Here is a 19188-nt window from a genome sequence, read left to right as displayed (position 1 = left end):
TTTGAGTAATGGGAGGCACGTGATCTCTAGAGCCGATACCCATACTCAGGTGAAGCCATTTTACTATAATCCGGGTAGTCTATCATCTTGCGGCTAAACTTCCTTATTCTCTTGCTCTTCCTCAACTTCTTCTGACCCTTTGGGGATTTTGTTTTTCTTTGGTGGAGAAGTTCCGTTTTCTTTGAGGCTTGGGTTCCTGGCTTGAGTTTGGGTTGGCCTCAACCCGATCCAGCCTAACCCGCCGTACTGTGAACCTTAGGGTATGTTTGTTATTTTATGGAAACAAGGATATTTTGGACAATAAAACGAACATGCCATTAGAAGTTTAGATTAGTCACATATAAAGGGTTGATCGAGCTGAATGAACCGAGTGAATACACTCTGATAGTGGACACAGCATTCTAACTTTTTTCCAAAATTCTAATTATGTACAACATAGGTAGGACCTAATATACTTCGATGGACAGTCAAATTCAAAATGAATCATGACCCAGATATTGAAATAGGATATGAAGAACACTCTAAATAGGATCCAATTAATAAGATATCCTAATCGATTGTGAGTCAGATATAAGTGGATCCTATCTGAATTACAAATTAACCAAAATCGCTTCATCCACTTCATATGAATTTCTTACTACCTAGTCTCATGGTGGGCCCGATATTCTCTGATAAAGAGTAGGGCCCCTCACTGTAATACGGTGAGGCAAGCCCTCTTTGACAGTGTGGGTCCCACCTTTAATTGATCTGATCCGTCCATTTGGATCCTAACATCCAATAATGAACAGTTAGCAGCAACAGTTCCCATTCAACACCAAAAATACACATTTTTGGGTGTTAAGATTGCATGATTTAACATAAATTTTGAGCCATAGTAGATCCAAATCAAACCCGACCGTATAGACGGTTCAGATTAATCTACGGTGAGTTAGGTCGATTTAGGAAAAGTAGTGGCCTTTTTGTAGTTATTGTCTCCACAAAGGGGCTTCCGGTAATTGCACAATAAATAGTAAAATAATAATTCCTTACTGAGGAGATGAGGTATATGGACTCATTTGAGAGCGGCTAGGGTTCTTACTTTCTATCATTTCTCTTTCTCTCTCTTCGCGCCGCTCTCAAAACCTCCTGTGAAGAAAACCTAGGGTTAGGTTTAGGGTTTTATATCAATGGATTTGCAGAATATCTAGGGTTAGGGTTTCTCTCTGGTCGATCCGTTCCCGCTTACTCGAGTCTTCGCAAAAATGGCGACTGTAAACCCTTTCGATCTCCTCGGAGATGACGATAACGATGATCCGGCTCAGCTAATTGCCAAGCAGCAGCTGAAGGTTCCGGCTCCGGCAAAGACTCCGGCACCGTCAAAGACTCCGGCTACGGCGAACCTTCCGTCGAAGCCTCCTCCTCCCTCGCAAGCCGGTAATTTCGATTCGAATGCTTTTTCTCTTTATTTTTTTTATTTTTTCAATTCAGAAATTGCTTCTAGGGTTTAGTTTGGTTTAGTTTTGTGCCTCTAGGGTTTAGTTTTTTTGATAGAACAGAAGATAGAGAAGATGATGATACAGGAAGAGGAAAAAGATGAGTTAATTTGGGGAAACTCAGGCCTCCAATGTGCTGAAGCACTCTATGTGATTATTTTCTTACTGAACAGCTATATGGCATGCACATTATATAGAAATTTGATGTGATCCTTTGAGTTTTTATATGGTGTAAGCCCTTATAGTCCCTTATTTTTCAAACAGTACTCTACGGATCACACTATAGGATGATCCAAACCGTCCATGTGATGGGCCATAACGTAAATAGGCTGTGCCCAAAAAATCATTTCTATAGGATGATCCCAACCCTCCGATCTTTTGAGGAACTGCATATTATGAAAACCTCTATAGATCGGAGAGCTAGGATCATCCTATGGAAACGATTTTGGGGCTATGCTGCATTATATCATATGGGATCATCCTATGATGTGGTCCGTACAGTACTTTTTGAAAAATAAGGGACTATAAGGGCTTACACCATATAAAAACTTGTGATCCATTAGCCATATACTTATTTTAGTTATTTTTTTCATGAGATTTATTTAGCCTAGGGTTTTTTCCATGCGATCCATTTACTTATTTATGCTCCTAAATTCTTTGAAAGTAACCTGCAAACCTAGGGTTTGCACCTACTTGGTATCATAGCCTAGGATTTGCATTAAAATTGGGGAATGTAAAATAGGAAACATAAATCAGGAAAATTGATTCTAACTTTTTATTTATTTATTTATTTTTTTGTCAGTTAAAGAGGCTAGGAACAATGCCGAGCCTGCACTACGTGGCGGTGACCGTGGCCGTGGCGGTGGTGGTGGGCGTGGTAGGGGTGGGCGTGGAGGTGGTCCTGGTGTGAACAAGGATTTTGGGAGCAATGGGAATGTTAATGGGTTTTCAGGAGGTTATGATGGTGGTGAAGATGGAGAGGTGAACAAGGCTTTGGAAAGGGAGCGTGGTACCTATGGCCCCCCACGGCAATCTTTCCGTGGTGGTGGTGGTCGGCGTGGCGGGTATGGAGATGGAGAGGGTGGAGGTAGGCGTGGTGGGTACAGAGATGGAGAGGGTGGAGGCAGGCGTGGTGGGTACAGAGATGGAGAGGTTGGGGAAGATTCTGAGCGGCCTCCACGTAGGCAGTTTGAGCGTCACAGTAGGACAGGCCGTGGGCCTGAGATGAAGCGAGATGGTGCGGGTCGTGGTAACTGGGGAACGCCGACGGATCAAGTGATTGAACAGTTAAGTTCTTTGATTTTCTCTCTTTTTTTGTCATTTTAAACCTTTTTGTATGTGTTCTTGTACATTTGTGATTCTGGGTATGTTGGTTTTGATTCATTACCTCAAATTGCTATATTTATGTATACACTTTCATGGGATGAGTTTTGGCACATTTCCTTTATGTGGTTGCTTTATGCAAACTTGTCTGTGCTAATTGTGTCAAGGGTTTGATTATTAGGGAAAGTTTTCTTGTATATCTGTATTTCTGGGCATGCTAGTTTTGATTCATTACCTCAAACTGCTATATTTGTATATGCTGTCAAGGGATGAGTTAGCATATTTCATATACGCGGCTGCGTTATGCAAACCTGTGCTAATTGTGTTAAGGGTTTGATTATTAGGGAACCTGAGGAAATTCCAAACACAGAAGATAAGGTCTTGACTCCTGAGAAACAACTGGAGCAGGAAGATGCACCGACTTCCGATGCGAAGGAGGTCAAGGAAAGTCCTGTAAATGAGGTAGAAGAGAAGGAACCAGAGGACAAGGTAAAGTCGTCTTTGTTTATGTCTTGTTTGTAGTTGGTTCTTTGTCTCTAACTAATCTGATTGAGATGGTGTGGAATGCTTCTTGGAGGGAATAACAGACAGTAAAAGTCTTTAAATTAATCAGACCTTCTCATATAGTAGAGGGTTAGTGCACTGTTTTCATTGCCTCATCGGCGATTACCCTGCTATTGAACTGGGTCCCTCGCCAATGCTAAATCGACTTCGCTTATTACTATCCTAACAAATCAGCTATGGTTTTAGACAAATGACTAGGCAACTACCTTGTCACTTAGGTTCCGTTGAGTTGATCTACTTGCGGAAAACGGATGATTTTCCATGGACACATCATTCTCTCGCTGTTCATTTGTGTTACTTTGCCTAAGGGCGAAATGACATGGAATCCTATTTGGCCCACATTTCTGTCATATCTTTTCCCTCTTGTAGAAGAGGAAAAGGGCATTTTCTTTTGCGGAAAAAGGCACGCACGATTCTTGTCCCTGGCCTCTATTCTCGGAACACCTCTCTCTCTCTCTCTCTCTCTCTCTATATATATATATATATATATATATATATATATATATATCTCTGCTTTACGGCACCCATTGAAGATCTTGCCAAAACCCTCGATCCAGTCGCCCTAGATCAACTTGCTTTTACACTATTTTTTCATTTTGTTTAAATGCAATGTGCTTTTCTTTTTTTAATACATATTTTTTCGTTTTTTCAAATGCAATGTGGTTTTACTCGTCTGAAAAGAAACCAGAATCTCCTCTTCTGGTGTTGAGAAACAGAGACAACAAAACTTGGTGCTTCCTTCTTTCGGGTGTGGAAGCATGGAACCCTCGAGCTTGCGGAAAGCGCTATTCGAAAATCCAAAAGAATGGGAAAGACCTCTTGTGAATTTCAGATCTTAAGGTTTCTGAGACCGTTGGAAGAGAAGAATTTGTCATTGTCTTCACTTCCTCTCTCTCTCTCTCTCTCCTAGATCTTTCCTTTCCATCGTTTGTGTCAGCAGAATGCCCATTTCTGGAATTCTTTTTCTTTTCTTTTTTTCCCTTGTTGCCACGTCATTTCCATGGGAATTCTACCCGAGGAATGCAACTCAACAGAACCTTAGATATCATGCAGAACTCAGATGACCGACTGCGCCAGCACCACCCCTATGGCATGTAGAACTCATCTTTAACTTTTCTAGAATGGAAAGGATAAGTTATGGTTTTCTTTGCTCACCTTTCTAAGTCTGCCTAAACACTTCATTTCTTAAATAGTTTCTAGCAATGTTTAGATTACTATTGTTTAAAGATTTATGATGGCTGTATGACATCTTGTATTACTGTATGCATTTTTTTTTTTATCAGTTTCACATTTTTTTTTGTTTTTTCTAACACAAATGTTTGCCACGATACTCTCTTTACATTGACCATTACAATAACTTGGTTCTATTGCATTGTAGTTTATTATATATTTTGTCAATTTTCTCCCTCCATTGGGTGAACACAAACTGTTTGAGGCATTTTTGTTTCCTCGTCGTATGCTATATGCACATTTGTTGAACAACTATGAACATGTTTTAAGGGATATGTCATCTTCCGGATTACTACAATGCATACTTTCGTGAACGTGTACTAGTCTTAGTCTCTTAGAATTATTATGTTCTATTGAAAGACATTGATTGTCTGGATTAAGATCATTGCTACTAGAATGGGTAAAATTTTGTTTAGGGAACTAAAATGTTACCTTTTTCCAATGGTTGAATTTGCTTACAGTAGTTCAGTCTCAGTAGATCACTTGGAAGCTATGTCACAAATATCTCCGATATTTTCAAAGCATAGCGTTTTTACCGCAACATTTTGATAAAACGATAAAATCACGAAATAATCCCGAGATTTAAAAAATATAGCGATATTTTCATTTTTATCAGGAAATATCTGATAATATACCGATATTTTCCCTATATATTTTTATATTTTTTAAATAATTTTATTTTTATCGTTTTTCCCTGATGTAAACCCGAAAAAACTAAAAGAATTTAATATATACTTAGATTTTCTCTTGCCGAGAAACTCCCGAGAATGATATTTGTGACAGAGATTGGAAGGAGTCCCTTTGAAGTGGTCACTGGTATCCAGCCACATAGGCATACCAACCTCGTATCTGTACCGCCAGAAGCAAGGACTAGCATAGAAGCCAAGGGCATGCATGAGTTGCATAATGATGTTTGCAGGAAAACTACCTTTAGTAATGAAGTCCACCAATCAAGTGCTGATTTACATCGCCGCCTTGCTCAGTTCTAAGGTGTTTTGGTGATGCTGTAGATTCAATAGGAATTGTTTTCTAAAGGAGCTTTTAACTTCAAGCAGTGCTGGCCCATACAAGATCGTAAAAAAATTATTTCTAATTCTTATGTTTTAGAACTTACTGACGACATGGGAATCTATGAAATCTTCAACTTCAATGTGGAAGATCTCACCGCTTATTAGGAATGTCATGTTCATTCTTAAGCCTCACAATCAACTTCACTTTTGATTTTCATTCCTAAAATCAAGGAGGTAATTGAAAAATGTTTGGTTATTAGTAGTAGTTCCTCATAAAGTGGAAAGGTCGTCTCTATCACAAAGTGCTTGGACTTTGTCTTTTAACTTGCCAGAGTCAACTTTTTTTTGCCAGAGAGATATGATAGCAATCTAAAGCAGCCCCTGAAAGTGTACCAAAGGATAAGCCAATGACTTAGTTCCAAAGCCTTAGTTTTGATCTGTGATGCGAATCTGGGGTGCACATATTACTTTCTTTGCCAAAGCCATCTAGGTGCATGGAGAGAGAGAGAGAGAGAGAGAGAGAGAGAGAGAGAGAGAGAGAGATGAAGATGCAAGAGAGAAAGAAATATAAGAGTGTAGGTCTAGAAAACTGATCTGATATATGACACATCACACTTTAGAAAAAGGCATCACGCTCAATCAATATACCAAAACACCCATTTTCATCTATATTCAACTGTTTTCAAGGCCAAGAGACATTTCATATTCATAGGCAATGCAAGCCATCATGGTGCATGTATTATATATAAATATTGATATGAAGTACATGTGAAAATTGGTATGTAATAATGTAACAACCACCTATTCAAAGTTACTGTTCACCAGTAGGTCTCACATCAACTACCACCTATTCAAAGTTACTGTTCACCAGCAGCTACCACCTATTCAAAGTTACTGTTCACCAGCAGCTACCACCTATTCAAAGTTACTGTTCACCAGTAGGTCTCAAAGTTACTGTTCACCAGTAGGTCCCACACCAGCGGGCCCCACAACAAGTAGGTCCCACACAAGCAGGACCCACAAATAGCGGGACCCAACGCCAGCAGGATGAAAATACTAATTAAATATGGAGCAGTTGCGCCGACGAAAGACGACGAAAATAATAATAAATGATATAATAATTCAAGTTACTATTCAAGCAAATAAAATAATAATATAATAATTCAAGTTACTATTCAAGCAAATAAAATAATAATATAATAATTCAAGTTACTATTTAAGCAAATAAAATAATAATATAATAATTCAAGTTAAGCCTATAAATAGAGGCTCGCAGAAAGAGTAAGAGGAGACGGCTCGCAGAAAGAGTAAGAGGAGAAGGCTCGCAGCAAGAGTAAGAGGAGAAGGCTCGCAGAAAGAGTAAGAGGAGAAGGAAAAGAAAATCTGAGAAGGAAAAGGAAATCTGAGAGAGGAGAAGGAAAAAGAAAATCCGAGAGAGGAGAAGGAAAGGAAATCCAATTCAAGGTAAGTCTGTCAATGAACTACTAAGAATAGTGACATGTGGGGTCCACATGAATAGTGACATGTGGGGTCCACATGAATAAGTGACATGTGGGGTCCACATGAATAAGTGACATGTGGGGTCCACATGAATAGTGACATATGGGGTCCACATGAATAGTAATATATGGTTCACATGAATAGTAACATGTGGGGTCCATATGAATAGTGTCTGCTGGGCGCCATGATCTTGAAATATGAATTTGATAACAAATAATATGGGGTCCACAGGGAACATTATTTTGGACATAGATGGACATTACCTGGATAGAAAGGACACTACCTTAAAATATGAATTTGATGATAACTGCTACTTTTTGGGCCCACTTGGTAGGGAGGCATACACGTGCAAGGTGGGACCACCCTCAAATTGGGGTATATCATCTTTGGTGGAAGTTTGATATCAAAAATGGGACAGCAGTATAGCGCCTCAAAAGGAGTGTATGACAAAACAGAACGTGGATATGATTTTATCTTCAGGATGATGCCCCTCACACTCTCACTTAGAGGCCGTCCCAATATATATACATCCGAGGTCTTTACAAGGCAGGTGATACATAACTTTGCTCGTACGGCTTTCAATTTATCCAACAAGAATGGTGAAGTATTTGATTTACATTGTTTCTAAGTTATTCTATATTATATGTTGAAATGGATTCAGTTTAAATTGTATTTATTTGAAATGATTCTGAAAATCTCGAGGAAAGGTAGGAAAGGTTGCTGGGCTGTATATGAGAAGTTTCTCCTCACTATGTAGACGTGTTTTAAAACTGGGGAGGGCGTGGACCCAAAAGGGCAGTGACCCAAAAGGGCATGACCCAGAACCGGATAATAGCGGACAATATCTACATGAGTAGGATCGGGATTTCACATCATGGTATCAGGGCTGGACCTTCCATCATATTGGAAAAAAGTATTTGTTCAGTGTATTTGAATTGAAGTGTATTTGAATTGAATTCTGGTTTAGAAAATCTCTATAAATTATCATATTGGAAAAGTATTTGTTCAGTTTATTTGAATTGAATTCTGGTTTAGAAAATCTCTATGAATTATTATGTTGGAAAAGTATTTGAATGTTATTTGAATAAATATGGATCTTGATCTGCTGTTTGGATTGAACTATCATACCTGCCAGGTTACTTTGTTGTCATTAATTGAGTATGTATTAAAATTTACTATTGTGTCTTCCCTTTAAGGGTATAGAAATCAGAGTGCATATATTTTGATCGACAAGTCTTAATTGTCTACCCCAATCCTATAATCTACCCACAAGCACTAGGTTCTCCGTAAACCCGGGCTCTGATACCAAAACTGTAACGACCCGATTTTCCATCAAGTCGTTACGAGCAAAAGCAAAAATCATGGAAATATATATATATATTTTTATATCAGCAACCACGATAAAATCTTATTCCAAAATACTCACAATAACAACTGCCATTCTTCTTTCATAACTAAAATGTTCCTTATAATAATATCGACATTTCAATTATTTCTCCCATCGCTTTATGCTCCTAAATATCCTCATGCGCAAATGCACCCTCGTGGGCATCCTCTAATCCTGGGGAGAAAACAACGTCAAGCAGAGTGATAGTAACCTGACAGGTATGATAGTTCAATCTAAACAGCAGATCAAGATCCATATTTATTGAAATAACATTCAAATACTTTTCCAACATAATAATTCATAGAGATTTTCTAAACCAGAATTCAATTCAAATAAACTGAACAAATACTTTTCCAATATGATAATTTATAGAGATTTTCTAAACCAGAATTCAATTCAAATACACTTCAATTCAAATACACTGAACAAATACTTTTTTCCAATATGATGGAAGGTCCAGCCCTGATACCATGATGTGAAATCCCGATCCTACCCATGTAGATATTGTCCGCTATTATCCGGTTCTGGGTCATGCCCTTTTGGGTCACTGCCCTTTTGGGTCCACGCCCTCCCCAGTTTTAAAACACGTCTACATAGTGAGGAGAAACTTCTCATATACAGCCCAGCAACCTTTCCTACCTTTCCTCGAGATTTTCAGAATCATTTCAAATAAATACAATTTAAACTGAATCCATTTCAACATATAATATAGAATAACTTAGAAACAATGTAAATCAAATACTTCACCATTCTTGTTGGATAAATTGAAAGCCGTACGAGCAAAGTTATGTATCACCTGCCTTGTAAAGACCTCGGATGTATATATATTGGGACGGCCTCTAAGTGAGAGTGTGAGGGGCATCATCCTGAAGATAAAATCATATCCACATTCTGTTTTGTCATAGACACTCCTTTTGAGGCGCTATACTGCTGTCCCATTTTTGATATCAAACTTCCACCAAAGATGATATACCCCAATTTGAGGGTGGTCCCACCTTGCACGTGTATGCCTCCCTACCAAGTGGGCCCAAAAAGTAGCAGTTATCATCAAATTCATATTTTAAGGTAGTGTCCTTTCTATCCAGGTAATGTCCATCTATGTCCAAAATAATGTTCCCTGTGGACCCCATATTATTTGTTATCAAATTCATATTTCAAGATCATGGGGCCCAGCAGACACTATTCATATGGACCCCACATGTTACTATTCATGTGAACCATATATTACTATTCATGTGAACCCCACATGTCACTATTCATGTGGACCCCATATGTCACTATTCATGTGGACCCCACATGTCACTATTCATGTGGACCCCACATGTCACTATTCTTAGTAGTTCATTGACAGACTTACCTTGAATTGGATTTCCTTTCCTTCTCCTCTCTCGGATTTTCTTTTTCCTTCTCCTCTCTCAGATTTCCTTTTCCTTCTCAGATTTTCTTTTCCTTCTCCTCTTACTCTTTCTGCGAGCCTTCTCCTCTTACTCTTGCTGCGAGCCTTCTCCTCTTACTCTTTCTGCGAGCCGTCTCCTCTTACTCTTTCTGCGAGCCTCTATTTATAGGCTTAACTTGAATTATTATATTATTATTTTATTTGCTTAAATAGTAACTTGAATTATTATATTATTATTTTATTTGCTTGAATAGTAACTTGAATTATTATATTATTATTTTATTTGCTTGAATAGTACTTGAATTATTATATCATTTATTATTATTTTCGTCGTCTTTCGTTGGCGCAACTGCTCCATATTTAATTAGTATTTTCATCCTGCTGGCGTTGAGTCCCGCTATTTGTGGGTCCTGCTTGTGTGGGACCTACTTGTTGTGGAACCTACTTGTTGTGGGGCCCGCTAGTGTGGGACCTACTGGTGAACAGTAACTTTGAGACCTGCTGGTGAACAGTAACTTTGAATAGGTGGTAGCTGCTGGTGAACAGTAACTTTGAATAGGTGGTAGTTGATGTGAGACCTACTGGTGAACAGTAACTTTGAATAGGTGGTTGTTACATTCTACCCCCCTAAAAAAAAAATTTCGTCCTCGAAATTCCTACGCCCATAACCTAGATATCATAGTGTCTAAGCATTAAAATGGAATGGTAATAATGGTACATACCTATCTCTCAGTCACTACCACTGTCGTAATCGTCGTCGTAATTGCCGTCCTCATATACATCTAGTACATACCGAAGGCTGACAATCTGCGACGTTTGCTAGTGACTTCATCTTCTGAATGTAAGGGCGTATGATCGCCGAATGAGTAAGATGATATGTTGATGATGTCTTGTTAGATATGAGCAGGTTCCTCCTCAGGATCCTCTTGGTTCCCCTCCTGCTGGTTCTTCTTCTTCTTGGTTTTCTTCTTCAAAATTTTTTTTTTTCCAGTTCTTCCTCGGAGTCAGAGGAAATCTCAATAAATTCTAAGATCATCTCCTTTACTTTGTAAGTCCTAATTTTGATTAGAAATCAACTTGTAAGTCCTAATTTTACAATAACATCGGTTTGAGTTATCCTCAAAATTTTCCTTTTTAGGCGGTCTAAGGCGCAAAAGGTTTTAACTATTTCTTCCGAGATCGATAAAATTACCTCTAGGCTCCTTAACTCCGTAGATCGTATGCTTTTACTGATCCCAATTTCTGACGTAACCTGCACTGCCTCTTAAATGCTACTAATCTTCTATTCTAGGCAGACATTTTACTCCTATGATTTCCCTTGTTTCCCATAATCCATACTTTTAACGAAATTTCTAAACCAATTAGTAACCAATATGATAAATAATTTATAAATAAGTTTTCTGACCTTCTGTTGCCCCATCCTGTACCTCGTTGTCATTGTTGATTAGGGCGAAGAAACGCTTTTCAGTTCCTGGCTGTGCGTTCTTATCTTGGGTCAGAGGGCGGTACTGATTTCTTCTTCCATGGTTCTGCTGATTTGTTTGTATCGGTTGATATTGTGGCGAAGGTGGGCGGTTTTGGATGAAGGCTGGTGCCTTAGGGCAATCCCTTCTTCTGTGGTTAGGGTCTCCGCAGTTAAAACATACTGCCATGGTTCTCCAGCATTGCCCAACGTGAATCTTTCCACAGTGGGGGCACAAGTTTTGCTAGTAATCGTTTGAGACCTATCCACTTGTACTAATTTTTTTTTCACAGTCTTCTGCCACCTCTGCCTTCTCACATGCCTCGGCCAACGTCCGTGATCCGAGATTTATAATACTCGCCCGAATGGAAGGGCGAAGACCGCTTACAAATTTTCTAACCTTATCATTTTCTGTCGCTGCATAACCTGGGGCATAGCACGACAAAGCCCTAAACTTGGCCCCATATCGAGCCACCGTCAACGTTCCTTGCTTCAGTTCTGCAAACTGTCCTACTAACTGGTCCTTGACATGCGAAGGGAAAAATTGATTATTGAATCGTGATTTGAACTGACCCCAAGTTTCATTCCTAACCGTCGGGTAATTTTCTTCTACTGTTTGCCACCAAACACCGGCATCGTCCTTTAGTTGGAATGATGCAAGGCGGATCCTTTGAGTATCAGTGCAATTTATCATTGCAAAGATCCTTTCCATTTCAACTAGCCAATGGTCAGCTGCTAAGGGTTCTCCTTCTCCATTAAATTCAGAGGGATGGTAGTCCCTGAACTGCCTATGGACTTGAGTGATATCCTCATGATATCTCGGCTCTTGACGAGCCCCGAGATTGGCTGTGATGGCCTGAAGGGCAGTCTGATTAGCTATCTGATTTTGTCTAAGAATCTCTGCCAGCATTTGCAGACCATCCTGCTTTTGGGGTTGAGCTGGGTCAGGTCCATCCTGGCCATGCGCACCGGGCTGAACTAGTTCATGTCCATCATTATTAGGGACATTAGCCTGGTTAGCAGCTCCCCTCCTCTGATACATCTGACGTTGTTTTCTCCCCAGGATTAGAGGATGCCCACGAGGGTGCATTTGCGCATGAGGATATTTAGGAGCATAAAGCGATGGGAGAAATAATTGAAATGTCGATATTATTATAAGGAACATTTTAGTTATGAAAGAAGAATGGCAGTTGTTATTGTGAGTATTTTGGAATAAGATTTTATCGTGGTTGCTGATATTAAAAAAAAAAAAAAAAATATTTCCATGATTTTTGCTTTCTTTTGCTCGTAACGACTTGATGGAAAATCGGGTCGTTACAAATAACTTTTTAGACACATGCAGCAATGCATTTCACTAGATGTTCGATGTTCTTGAAACAATATGTATGGTTGTCTTGGTTATGTGATGGTTTCTAAGTGTATATTTGAGCTTATTCAAACATTTCCAGGAATTTCATCGTTAAATTCTATCATTTGCATGTGTCCATGATTTTACAGGATTTCCACCGAAATTTAAAACCTTGATCTTTAGCAAAGCTTCCGCTACGCCTACCCCGCGTCATTTGGTATCAAAGCTTCCGTTGACGCTATCCGACTCTGCATCATCGTCCCCTATCAGAATTAGGGGTGTCAATGGATCCAGATGGTCCGATGGATCCTCCGAATCCGAATGTTAATGAACAGGATCTAAACATATCAATAGGATTCATGGGCTTATTTTGGATCATCAAATGTGGGATCCGGAAATTTTTGGATTGGATATGGGCTTGCAAGAGATATCCACTGGATAGTCACAATCCGAACCGTTTTACCCAAATGCCCTCCAAATTTTCATAATGTTAATAATTTTTTGAAGTGTATTTTCGTCAAAACCAATAATTAATTAAGTGGAGTGCGATTTCATGACTGAAAAGCGACTTCTCGCCTCTCGTGTTTTAGGGTTTTTTTTTTCTTTTGCTATAAGATTTCAAGAAGAGAGAGGAGAGGATAAGAAGAAATTTAGAGCTCCTCCTCCGGCCACTGATCCTCTCCACCATCTCCCCCCTTACGCCACTTCCACCACCTCTTCTAAGTCCCGGCCACCGCTCTATAATCACCTCAAAATAGCAGCACCTCCATTATGCTTTCATTATGCTAGTCTATTGAGCTTATATGCTGTCATGAATATACTATTAGTTCATCATTTTGATATTACTAAATGTTATTGTAATACATCATATTCTTTGATAATAGATTAATAGTTATACATTATATTCATATATGTAATTTAGATTAATTTTAGGGAAATGATTTCAACACAAACATGTTTTGATACAAGACGCTCATGTTTCTTGATTTTTAGTATTTAAAGAGCTGTAAAGGGGTTTTTACGGTTCCCAAAAAGAACTTACATGACAATTAAAGGCTAAAAGACAAGATACATGAGTGCATGTATCAAAACATAGTTGAGCTGAAATCATTTCCCTAATTTTATTGTTTACAAGCATTATTTCACCCAGATTAAACATAAACAAAATAATTTATTTGAAGAAAATGCATATAGACACACTAAGAGTTGACTGGCATTCTAACTCTTTTTTAGAAAAAATTAATTGTGTACTTAGCTTAGTGGGACATAATAGGACACTCCGATGGACGGTCCGAATTAAAATGGATCATGATCGTGACGTGGAAAGTAGGATCCGAAGAACAATCCGAATCCGACCCGACCGATAAGGAATTTGAATGGATCGTGACTGTGACATAGGTGGATCCGATCCGAAGCGGATCCGTTGACACCCCTAATCAATATACACGTGGATTATAGCTAGGATTTCCAACATTTTAGCGCCAATATCTGTGAATAATAATTAAAAAAACAATCCCATGCTTTTAACTTGTCAAGATAGAGTTCATTTCAACTGGGGAGAGATGATAAGAATCTAAAGCAGGCCCTAAAAGTTTACTGTAGGAGATGCCAAGGACTCAATTCCAAAGATTCAATCTTGATTTGGCATGAGGATGTTGGAGTGGGGACCACGTGGGAGATTACCCAGCTAATGGCGACAGTTGTCCCATTTTTCAAGTTACGAGTTTAGTCAATTCCGTTATCTTTTTAATTCACATTACTTAATAATTGAACCCAGAGAGCCCACATATAACTTGCAACCATAGAGAAGAGGCATATTTTCGTGGGGAATAGACTCACTTTTGTATATGGAGTTTATTTAGAGTTTTATTTAGGAAGTGATATATTCACTCCCTTTTCTTCTGTGGGCCACATAAATTAGTGTATTTATGACTTCTCTCTTTAGGAACCAAGAGTCTGTGTTTAGTTTCTTCACTCTCGTCCAGGTGGAAAGATGTGATTGTGTCTTATGTGTTGTAGATTGTGATATAACTGGAAAGATGTGATTGTGTTGTCGATTGTGATATAACTAGAGTCTGCGTTTTAGCAACCAAGAATCCATGTCTTAGGTAAATAAGGGTCCGAGTTTTAGACTTTTTGCAACCAAGAGTCCATGTTTAGTCTCTTCTCTGGATGGAAAGTTGTGATTGCATCTTGTGTGTTGTAGATTGTGGTATATAGAGTCCTACAACACATACTCACTTGGTGATGGGTTTACTTTGCCTATACCTGCAAGGCATTTGGCCTAGCCCCTCTTTGAGATACAATTTTCAGTCTTGCAACATCTTGTGCTATTGGAGTGTGATGCTCTGCCTGAGTTGTGACTCCAAGGAAACCCTATAGTGATTGTAGGTTTTCTTCCTCACCTTTGTTGATTTATCTCCTTTACTTTCAGTTCTTGTTCTTGAATTCTGCTTCCGGAGATGTGTTTGCAATTCACTAAGTTAGCCTTCCATCACCGCCAACCCGCCGATTACCATCCTTGTTTTCCCCACTCCTTTTCCAACATATTTCACTGACAGCCCCAGCTTGATCCTTCTTGATCCTTAATTGATCTGTCCACAGATTCAAGGACAGTCCTAAAATTCAGACCTGCATTCTCTAATATTCAACCAAAAGCCTTAAAATCAATCCCTCATCCCTTCGGCCACCTTAAACCCAAGAACCCAATTTGAGCCTATACCTGCGGCCCCAACCTTTGCTATCTGTATTGACTCCCTGCACTGTCCAATTGATCATCTTAAATCTGTTCTCAGTCCATGGTGCCATGCCATCACCACAGTCCCTATCTTTTATGTTTCCCGTTGATGTTCTGATGTGATCTGTCAGTCATATACTTGATTTTAGTTAGTGTTTTTTATGAGAGACTTTTTTTAGTTCTTTTATTTAAGATTTATTTCTACTTTTAGTCATAATTTTTTATCCTAGATGTGGGGGATGTCCACACCAACATATGCCCCTCCTTTCTCACTTTTTATCCCAGGCCCTCACATCACTGAATCTTTTATTTGCTTTAAATTCTGAGAAAGTCACCTGCGAACCCTAGGTTTGCATTATGTTCCCAGTAATCCATCTCAACCATCCACCCCAACATTCTCTACAACTGTCCTCTCATTCCTATCTTCATCAGTCCTAAACCATGCCAACATGCCTCCAAAGCAGTTATATCAACCCTACGATTGCCTCAGCAGTCTACCTAACCCATCCAAAAACCCCTGTAAACTTATTTCTTTATTCCCTTGCACGACCCCTCCCACTAGACTACAAAGCACCTTTATTGTTCTTCTTACTGCTGTGATTGAAATCAGCAGATGACTCAACTCCCCCTAACCATTATTACATCATGGGGCTTTGACAAGCTCATAGTATACTGTGAAAGTGGTTTGTGCTATTATTGTCTATGTTTAGTACGTGGTTCAATAATTTATCCCCTTGGTGGATGGGCATAATCATTGGTGATTTCCCAAGCACATATTTTCTTCGACTACACTTATCAGAGTACTAGAGGGTGAGCCTTGGCACAACGGTAAGGTAGCTCCATTGTGACCTTGTGGTCACGGCTTCGAGTCACGGAAACAGCCTCTCTGCAAAGCAGGGGTAAGGCTGCGTACATCTAGCCCTCCCCAGACCCTGCAATGGGGGGATCCTCGTGCACCGGGCTGCCCTTTTACACTTATAAGAGTTATTAGCAATTGATATGTTCGGTTCACAGCCTTCTAAACGCATCCTCCAGCTTGTGGTCTTGTTTCTGATTTAACTAGGCAAAGGAGTCATCTAAAGTCACCTTAGCCTGTGGCTTTTAATCGATATCCACCATTATATCATTGGGGCCCTTCAGGATGTGTTGAAAATGGGCCAATTCCTACTAAAATCTAGGATTTCTTTGATGCCATATTCATCTCCTCGCACACACTGAGGACCCAGTTCACCTTCAACCTACGCAGTTGGCACTTACGTAATAACCATCTTCAATCTAGAGAAGGAATTATTCAGACACACACAAATAGGTGTCAGTGTCAATTATCAAAATAAAATTTGTTGTAATTTCCAAAATTGTGTTAACCAAGTCCTGTTGACATCTTGTCTATTTGATTATGAAACATTTCTACCATTTTTTTCTTAATAAAGCTTTCTTTGTTATCCATCTATTCCGAAAAACAGAAGGAAAAAAACAACACTCTGAAAATATAATGGTTGACAAAGTTGATGTGCAATTTGATGAAACTGGTGTTTGTGGGGGGGCACCTCTTACCAAAGGTCCTACTGGCCAAATTACCATCGTAGTAGTTAGTTTGGTTGCTCACTGGCGCATAGCTAGTTATTTGTGAGAGGAAATTTATTTCTGTTGGTGGTTCTTAAATAATGTCATTGCTTCTTATATGTGTTAAATAGGAAATGACTCTGGAAGAGTATCAGAAAGTGCTGGAAGAGAAGCGCAAATCCCTACTTGCGATGAAGGCTGAAGAGAGGAAGGTTGATTTTGACAAAGAGTTTGAATCTATGCAGCAGCTTTCTATTAAGAAGGGAAACGATGAGATTTTCATTAAGTTGGTAAGCTTGCTTTCTTTGGATTGTCTTTATTGGTTTATATTTACTGAATTAATTTGATTAGTTTTGTTTGTGGTCTCTTATACAATGACGCACCTCAATAGGGTTCTGACAAAGATTTGGCGAAACGAAAAGAAAATGCTGAGAGGGATGAAAGGGTAAAAAAGGTGAGTGACTTTCTACTTTAATTTTCCTTATTCTTAGTAGCTTCCTATAGTCATCCATGATGGGAACCTTTTTTCTTGTTAGTCCCTTAGCATCAATGAGTTTTTAAAGCCGGCTGAAGGTGGAAGGTACTATAGTCCTGGTGGCCGAGGCCGTGGCAGGGGGCGTGGAGATCGTGGTGAACGTGGGCAGTTCAGAGGCGGTTTCCATGGTGGTAGCACAAGCACAGTAGTGGCTCCCTCTATTGAGGATCCAGGACAATTTCCGACATTGGGTGGAAAATAGAAATTCATGAATTCAGATGTGACATTTTCTTACATCTTCAGAATTTCACTCATTTCTGATTTGGAATAGTTGATGCCTGGATCAAGAAAAATAATGAGTTTTCTGTATTTGGAGAAGACATGTTTTTTTTACTTCCAGTGATGTAAATTTGTGTTACTGTTTTGTCGCACTTACTGTTTTGCTGTTTTGTTTGGTATCAATTTTGATCATGCTTTTTCCTCATGGTTTTTAATCATGCTTTTCCTTTTTTACCTGTGCTCTGCCCCCCTCATTCATTTAGTTATTGTCTAGTATCAAAGCTAATTATTCTGTCATTGAAGTGTTATCTGTCTTTTGGCTTCCAGTCTCTGCTTAAACTTCCAAATTTTCTTGAGTTGAATGACACAACTCTCTCCAAAAAGTTGACAGTCTTTGTGTGCAAATAGAACCTTTAGAGTGTTCATTTCGTATATGCAGTTATCCGAGTCCCACTTGGTTCAGTCACACTATGTATTACCCAGATACGAAGACGTCTGATATGGCAAGGATGCAATATAGGATCTCTGTATCCCATACATTTTTCTGTTGTTTTTGGCTGGTGATGAAATTTAGTATTTCAGATCATATTTAGAGGAGATCTCATGTTATTATGTCATGTCAAAAGAAGCACTTCAGCTCAGGTTTAGACGTGCAATACAGAGTAGTTCTTTGTGTGGGTAGAGGGTATTAAAAGTGTAAAAGATTATGTTGGTAGTTCTTTATTTCTCACCTGGTTTTGTAGGGGGCGTTAGCTTTTCAGACAAGAAATCCTGAACAGGCAAATTATCATGTGAACTGAAAAAATAAGCTCCTCAATCCACTTGAAGAGCAAACTGCGTAATGAAGTGAAGGTTAGGCTGATAGGAGGGAGAAAAGAGCTGAAGGTTAGGATAGGTGAGAGAAAAGTAGGAAAACTGACTTTCTGTTGTCAGAAAACTAAGGTCGTATTTGTTTTGGATTTTTTTAAAACCGATTATTGGACTCAAACTTAGGCCTTGTTTGTTTTGGATTTTGAGAACCGATTCTGAGTGGGTTTTTTGAGAACAGATTCTGAGTCCAAAACTGATTATTGGACTCAAAATTAATTATCAAAATCCAATACAAAACAAGGGAGTAAACAAATTTGAGTCCAATAATCAGCTTTGAACTCAAGAACAATTCTCAAAATCCGAAACCAACAGGGCCTAAGTAGGAGATGATTTTGGAATCTACTGTCCGTGGTGCTTCGGGGAGTTGGTTTTATTGATTTGTGACTCAGAGGTGACTCAGAGCTTCAGATGATAAATGTCTTCGTTTGAGATTTCTCACTATTTAAGCTTTATTTGCAAATGAAGGTTAGGATGTTCAGCTTGGGGCTCAAATTTTCTTTGTTTGGCAGGGAAAGTTGAGAAAGGAATTTTTCCTTCCCCAAACTTTTACCTATTTTCGAGTCATTGTTTGC

At 39.0% G+C, this 19188-nt stretch overlaps 1 protein-coding gene across 1 annotated transcript; it reads left to right on the top strand.

Moving 5' to 3' along the window:
- The first annotated feature begins 1055 nt into the window (after window positions 1-1055).
- Window positions 1056-17949, top strand: LOC143845368 (RGG repeats nuclear RNA binding protein A-like). Its single transcript, XM_077353681.1, has 6 exons — window positions 1056-1413; window positions 2275-2758; window positions 3140-3284; window positions 17124-17282; window positions 17384-17446; window positions 17529-17949. The coding sequence occupies exons 1-6, from the start codon at window positions 1242-1244 to the stop codon at window positions 17727-17729; spliced, it is 1224 nt and encodes a 407-aa protein (XP_077209796.1). The 5' UTR covers window positions 1056-1241; the 3' UTR covers window positions 17730-17949.
- Window positions 17950-19188: the final 1239 nt, after the last annotated feature.

Source organism: Tasmannia lanceolata, unplaced genomic scaffold, assembly GCF_043159265.1.
Source record: "Tasmannia lanceolata isolate RefF3 unplaced genomic scaffold, GAP_Taslan_0.1 ptg000015l, whole genome shotgun sequence".
Classification (NCBI taxonomy): Eukaryota; Viridiplantae; Streptophyta; class Magnoliopsida; order Canellales; family Winteraceae; genus Tasmannia; species Tasmannia lanceolata.
This window is presented reverse-complemented; position numbering and strand designations above follow the sequence as displayed.

Coding starts and splice junctions, on each gene's coding strand:
- LOC143845368 (XM_077353681.1), top strand. CDS start 1,242: ATGGCGACTGTAAACCCTTTCGATCTCCTCGGAGATGACGATAACGAT. Junction 1,414..2,274: donor TCCTCCTCCCTCGCAAGCCG/GTAATTTCGATT, acceptor TTTTTTTGTCAG/TTAAAGAGGCTAGGAACAAT. Junction 17,283..17,383: donor ATGAGATTTTCATTAAGTTG/GTAAGCTTGCTT, acceptor GCACCTCAATAG/GGTTCTGACAAAGATTTGGC.